At 42.8% G+C, this 7,774-nt stretch overlaps 1 protein-coding gene across 1 annotated transcript; it reads right to left on the bottom strand.

The window, feature by feature from the left end:
- Positions 1-1,843: 1,843 nt before the first annotated feature.
- LOC125378953 (scavenger receptor class F member 1-like) lies at positions 1,844-6,739 on the bottom strand. The gene is made up of 4 exons (XM_048394945.1): positions 6,603-6,739; positions 4,671-5,006; positions 3,514-3,634; positions 1,844-2,267 (listed from the first exon to the last, which is right to left on the bottom strand). Exons 1-4 carry the CDS (start codon positions 6,703-6,705, stop codon positions 2,042-2,044), a joined length of 786 nt encoding a protein of 261 aa, XP_048250902.1. The 5' UTR covers positions 6,706-6,739; the 3' UTR covers positions 1,844-2,041.
- Between the last annotated feature and the right edge of the window lie 1,035 nt (positions 6,740-7,774).

The following is a 7,774-nucleotide window of genomic DNA, read 5'->3' as shown; positions in this document are numbered from 1 at the left end:
CGTAGAATCTACCCGAGGAAGTATAGGGTGGAGTAGAGAATATTTGGGGCAGCATGGAAGAAGAAATTGCACCCTGATGTCACTACCTGAGTCATAAGAAAGACACGCTAACGATATAGGAATCGCATGCATTTATTATGTCTTTTAACTTGAAGCCACAAAATATTTTGAAAAATGCAAACCGGATAAAAGATAGACTCCCACTGACCACCTTGTCTGCGTTTGTTTCTTTGTTGTTTTACACCGAACTCAGCAATGGTTTACATTTGTAACAGCGGTCTGCATGTAATTGAGTGCGGATATCTAAACCCAGTGATTGATATTATGAACAAGGATCCACAAGAGTTCGGTATGATCACACACAAGCAACCAAGCACTGATCAAGCCGACCTTTGACCATAAGTTGCTTGGGGTTTATTCTAACGAAGAATATGTGAGTTTGTTTGTTTGTTTGTTTGTTGTTTAACGCCGCATTCGGCAATATTCCAGCTACATGACGGCGGTCTGTAAAATAATCGATTCTGGGCCAGACAATGCAGTGATTGACATCATGAGGATCGATCCACGCAATTGGGATCGATGACTTGTATCAACCAAGTCAGCGAGCCTGACCACCCCACCCCGTTAGACGGGTGGAATATGTAAGTGTGTGCCTTGACTACAACCTTCTAGCTCAATAGGAGCCCAACACAAACACAGACGGTAGGTTGAATGGGAACAGTTCATGCATTAACACGGGAGACATAACCCAATATCCACAGCCGGGGTTTAGTCGTACAGCGAGGTATGCAGATTCAGAGTGACACTGGTGTCACTGCACGGAAATTGTTTGGTGTTTTCTGTATGATCAACCTAATTTTGGTGTGGGCCTGGGAAGTAACGACTTCCTCAGTTATATTTATAGTGACTTCAGTCTACTTCTCCCCTTTACGCATAACTGTGTATACTCTTTACAAAAAGTAGGGGGTCATGAAATATAAAATGTTATTACCAAGTATTCGAAGGAAGAAAATACGGACACACAGACATACAGGCAGACAGTTTTATTCAGTATGAAATTACAAAACATAAGCCCGATAATGATATAAAAGCATGGTCATGCACGCACATTTTAATCAACTTTACAATCGGGTGTTTCTTTTTATATTTACATGACATTGGAATAGACTGACATTTCTGATAAAATCAATGTACTTACTTTGATAGAAATACTATTGTAAATTGTTGGATATTTAATGACATATTTTTTTAATGAACTTGTTTCTCAATTCAGAGTAGAAGTGACATACACAGACAACGTGCAACTCGTTTATGTCTATAAAGCGTAACACCAAAAACACGTACAATAATAGGGAGATGTGTGCGTCAATGTCATATTGACCACACTGGATGTATTTTACTGGTCGCTGGAAGAGGAGTGAGACAGTCTCCCTCAAATTACCATTGGGAGACTCATACGCAGTATGGCTCGTCGAGTGAATGAAAGTTTGACAAATTAAGCAGCATTAAGCACAACTGATAAAAAAAAAACGTTTACTTTGAAATTTCCCTCAAGATCACTGGTGGTTATAACTTTCATACTCACTACCAGTTGTAATGTGTTCATAATTCGTTCATTATACAGCTATTATAGCATACAGCTATTATTAGAAACTAACACCTCTTTCAATATTTGAGGGGCGGTTGGGTAGCTTAGTGGTTACAGCATTTGCTCTTCACGCCAAAGACCCTGCTCGCTCAGACACTACAATATTGAAAAAAAACAAACTTTTTCTGAGTATCCGTTACGCACGCACGCACGCACGCACGCACGCACGCACGCACGCAAGCACACACGCACGCACACGCACACGCACACACACACACCAGAGAGATCCGGATGCTTTGATTATTTAGCCTCGTGCTATGACCTCCGAGGTAGCTATATCAGATCCAAGTAGACGAAATATACGGATGCTTGAGATATATCTGCCTGTTTCAGGTCACGTGATGTATTTATATAACGTCATTAAACTAAACACTTGGGGTAACGCTTCCACGCTCACATTGATGTGGTTCTTGGTTCAGTTGTGTACGAATGCGCCAGGTCACGTGATATGTCTGAACGGTGGACCGACCTCAGTTCCTCATAACCGTCGCTGGCTGGTTGTCCCCCTGCAGTGAGCGCATCATACATCGCTGCTTCATCCACGACGGCATATTCTCGAGCATCAATGGCGTCTGCTGACACAGGTGTGCTCTGGACTGGCGTGACGTACTGCTGAAACCTGCAAGTTAACTGCTTGGTTAGAGTGAGTGAGTTGGGTTTAACACCGCTTTTAACAGTATTCCAGTTACATCACGGCTTGTCAGCTTAATATGGGAGGAAAGCCGGAACTGATTCAGGTCTCAGACGTTTACCACTTCGGTGACACCATCGAGCACGGGTATGGTGCTGACAAACCTAGAAACATAATCGGGGCGAAGCGGGATTCGAGCCCACACTAATAGGTTTCTGGATCTGCACAGCGAATAGCGGCACCTTAGACGACTGGGCCACCCGAGCATCAATGGCGTCTGTTGACACATGCGTGCTCTGGACAGGCGTGACGTAATGCTGAAACCTGCAAGTTTGCAAGCTTGGCTAGAGTGAGTGAGTTGGGCTTAACGCCGCTTTTAACAGTATTACAATTATATCGCGGCGTGTCAGCTTAATGAGGGAAACAAAATTGAAGCGAAGCGGGATTCGAACCCACACTCATAGGTTTCTGGCATGCCCAAGGGACGCAACTCTGCACAGCGAATCGCGACGCCTTAGACGACCGGGCCACTAGTGCCCCCGCTTGATTAGAATGCTCATGCCAACTTGAATGTAAAATGACATTGCGTGCGTTCACAACACTTGTGATTAGGGCGAGAGGGTATCCTTGTGGTTAAAGAGTTCACTGAAGGCACAGATTGGCACTGAAGACCCGGGTTCTTTCCCCACATGGGTACAATGTGTGAAGCCCATTTCTGCCGTGATAGTGTTGACATATTGCGATAAGCGGCCTAGAACCATATTCAGTCACTATAATTGAAAATAATATATTTCTTGAGGAGAAACTATTTTGGACCAATATTTGTATACTAGTTTCTCCATGAAGAGAAATTACGTAAAGATAAATCACACACAAATACATGAATTAGTGTGAGTCCCAAATTGTGTTAACAACATGGAGCAAAACGAGACAGTTTATATCAAGACTGTTCATATTATGATATCTATAACATGTATATAATGTTTCAATATTATGTAGGCAGATTATTTCACTTTTAACAAAAGCATGTCAATTTTACGTGGAGTCTCAATTTAGTCTGTATGTCCATGCAACATTATGTTTTACTGACTGACTGACTGACTGTCTGACTGACTGACTGACTGACTGACTGACTGACTGACTCACTCACTGACTCACTGACTGACTGACTGACTGACTGACTCACTCACTCACTCACTCACTCACTCACTCACTCACTCACTCACTCACTCACCTGTTTCGTCTCAAGCGTTGACGGTACTTGCAGCACACAACAAGAACGACCATCACGATGAAACCGAAAGCTGCTGCGGACAGCCCTGTATATAGTCCCACTTTACCAACAACTGTACCAACTGAAAAAATACAACGTTAACCTGTGTACATGAATGAAGAGAGACAACGGCTCATTCCAAACTCTGAACTTGTATGGTATATATATATATGAAAATTAATTCAACACATTTGACAAGACCCGTGAAGAGCCAGTGTAGAATAGGTTTTCACCAACTATGCTGGCCATAAAGAGCGACCACCTTGTCGTAAGAGGCGACTAACGTATCGAGTGGTCACGCTCACTGACTTGGTTGATGCATGTAATCGTATCCCAATTGTGTAGATCTATGCTCATGGTGTAAATCACTCGATTATTTACAGCCCGACATCATATAGCTGGAATGTTGCTGAGTGCGGCGTTAAACAACTAACAAACAAACATGACAAACGCGGTAGGAATAGGGGTACCCGTCCGTCAATGGATCAGTGTGCTCTCGAATGTCATGCTCAGTGGAGCCTTGAGAATAAGAACTATCAACCTGGTCATACGGCAATACCAATCCGATTCACAATCAGTCCTGTGGTAGGAGTCTACACATCCAAACTTCGAGATGTTCCAACTATGTTCAGAGAGTTTATACATAACAAATAGTTTTCGCTACTCCACGTTTCAGAAAGACAATGACACATTTAGGGTATCACACGAACACCATCACTTCAGTATTTTTGCACGGAATTCAGCTGTTACACTCACTCACTGTTGATATAACATGACATGATACGTATGAAGATAATATACATGGTACAATGAATCATAAATTGACATGAACACACGTTCTTGATCTTAATATTTATTGTTGTCAACGATTTCATTCGTAAGTCAAACCTTGTAAATTGGTTTCATAAGAATGACACTTAATGTCACAAATCAACATTACCGAGATATATCCTGTAAACAGACTTCCGTGGAGCGGCAACTTCGCTCAGTAGGTTTCAGGAATACCGACATATAAAGCAACTTTACCGAGAGTATGATCTACAAGTTATGATCGCCACATGAATATCTATCATATGAATAGTGATGCTATTAAAACCTTTACGTAAAACTATACCTACCATCACAGTCAGTCCCGAAGTAGGAGTCTACACATCCAGACATACAGGAGGAGCCCAGCTGACAATATCCTCCATCACAACCACCTGGACATGCTGTACAGCCACCTCCTGGACTGTCACATGGTATGTTGCAGCTGAAGCCTTGGTATCCTGGCACACAGCCCTCAGTGCAGTTAGCACCACCATGGCTTGAGGTCACACATGTGTTATGCCTACAGTTCTTGCTGCAGGTAGAGTTGCAATACCGATCGTAATATCCAGTGTCACAGTCAGTGAGGCAATCCCCAGAATCTCTGTCACAGTCTGAACAGTGATTGGTTTTCTTGCATGGGCCAGCTGAAAGTCAAGATGCAGGTAACTATTTATAATATTGAAAATAAGGTTTTCTATCATACCTCCTTGTCAGAATGATATCTGATTAGTCAACGTGAACTTGATAAAAGACTTCGTAACCAGCAATGGAGGGAAATACATTTCTCAATAAATCCTTTCTACCCTGCCACGAGCAAGACCCCATTTAACCCTCTTGCTCCTGCTACAAATAATTTTGGTTGCATGGGTTGCACTGGTGGCCCAGCCTTCTCTGCAATTCCCACCTTGACATTACTGTTTCGTGAACAGGCTTTAAGTATGAAATTTAATGAGATTAAATGTGGTAAGTTCAAAAACTGAATAAACCTTGAAAATAATATACTCATGGTTATATCTTTGATGATAAACATGACTGGTTATACCTTAACTCATACATTCTAATACTAACAGCTCAGTGAGTATTTAATGCATGCTATTTAAGATGGGTGATAAATGGCAGGGCTGAGTATATACCTATACTCTGTACATGAACTACTACATACTGATCGGCATTATTGGTAACCAAGCTACAAGTACGATCACGATAATGACAGGAACATTTTTTTGTTTGTTTGTTTGTTGTTTAACGCAACACTTCCGTGAGTATCAAAGAAGATTGGTAGCTGTATGCCACAACGTGGATCACCAACCCTCACTGACACACGCGTGATACAGATGACGATTAATGTAAGTATCTACGGGTGTATCTACTTTGCATGAGTTCATTGAGGTATAAATATTTATTGATCGATTGAATGATTGATCCATCTATATGACGACGGTCTGTAAATAATCGAGTATTGGTCAGACAATCTAGTGAGCATCGATCCACGCTATTGGGACACGATGACATGCATCAACCGAGTCAGTGAGTCTGACCACCGGATCTCATTAGTCGGCTCTTACGACAAGCATAGTCGCCGTTTATGGCAAACATTGGTTGCTGAAGACCTATTCAACCCCAGATCTCCACAGGAATGACTTACATGGTTCAAGATTAGTAATATCATTTCAAAGCATTTGACATTCAGAGGGTAAGTACCGACTTTGAAAGTGTTATACCTAGTACACAGAACCACACACAAACATGTGCATGCACATATGTGAAAACAATCTTGAACATAATCCGCATTTTATATAGAACGCAATAAATACTTCAGCTTTCGAATAGTCGACCCTCCCTTCATGTCGAGCACTACTCCAGCAGCTAAAGTCTCTGGTGGTTGCATTTCACAACTTTTGAGATACAATCGAGCACACTCATACCAAGATTTCAAAGAGTGTCGTGCAACTCTTGCTCCGACTTTGATTGATCAAGGTTACAACATGCAATGCCAAAGTAAACCTTTACAATAAGATTTCAGGAAGACACGTGGAGGATATGTTCCCGTTTTTCTTCAGGTGAACACTCGACTTGCCTTTGCATGTGTTTGTGACGAGTGCTACCGGTGGGGCAGGATACGATCAACTATCACGAACACGAGGTATCATCACTGTTTGATAGAAATTCATAAACACATGATCATGACTTTGAGAAGACATTGGTATTGATTATAGAAAAGGTTTCATCACTTTTTTTACCTTCAGTAGCAATTACCAAGCATGCTATCCACACCATCACAGAGGCAGCCGTTATGTTGACTGAAATTAAATTTTGAAACAACAAATAAGTGATAAAACACATTTCCCGTCGACATACACAATGAAACAAGACGATGAAGAGCATAACATCAAGGGTTGGAAAGTAGCGGAAGTACGTCAGCATTGTAGTTTCCAATTATATACTGCATTTATTGTCATACCGCTACTTTTACGTGTATACGTTTACAAACCGTCCGTCCTTTGAGACGCTGTCCGCTTTTGTAATAAAGTTGCTGACTGACGCCCAAAATGCCACTTGGCCTACATGTTAGTCTCAGCTTCATTAGAGATAGATGAGCATATATGACAATGAGGCAAACTCAATTTATTCATGTCGATTCAAATGAAATTGTATAATATCCATGGCATGTATTGTCCAATCAGAATGCTGTACGTACTTCTGTAAATGTATTCATCATGGTGTATACAACTGTATGTTTGTACTTATATAAGGAAGAGACACGACCGGAGTGGCGGTCGACTCACGGGACTCGGGACACGCTGTCCCGGGACCCCCGGTCACACTCTAGGACGACGCCTACCAGTGTCCGTGTGATAAAGACTCTACATACAATAAGACACGCTGTCCCGGGACCCCGGTCACACTCTAGGACGACGCCTACCAGTGTCCGTGTGATAAAGACTCTACATACAATAAGACACGCTGTCCCGGGACCCCGGTCACACTCTAGGACGACGCCTACCAGTGTCCGTGTGATAAAGACTCTACATACAATAAGACACGCTGTCCCGGGACCCCGGTCACACTCTAGGACGACGCCTACCAGTGTCCGTGTGATAAAGACTCTACATACAATAAGACACGCTGTCCCGGGACCCCCGGTCACACTCTAGGACGACGCCTACCAGTGTCCGTGTGATAAAGACTCTACATACAATAAGACACGCTGTCCCGGGACCCCGGTCACACTCTAGGACGACGCCTACCAGTGTCCGTGTGATAAAGACTCTACATACAATAAGACACGCTGTCCCGGGACCCCGGTCACACTCTAGGACGACGCCTACCAGTGTCCGTGTGATAAAGACTCTACATACAATAAGACATGCTGTCTCGGGGCCCCGGGTCACACTCTAGGACGACGCCTACC

This window comes from Haliotis rufescens, unplaced genomic scaffold, assembly GCF_023055435.1.
Source record: "Haliotis rufescens isolate VD_foot unplaced genomic scaffold, xgHalRufe1.0.p SCAF_134, whole genome shotgun sequence".
In the NCBI taxonomy this organism is placed as follows: Eukaryota; Metazoa; Mollusca; class Gastropoda; order Lepetellida; family Haliotidae; genus Haliotis; species Haliotis rufescens.
This window is presented reverse-complemented; position numbering and strand designations above follow the sequence as displayed.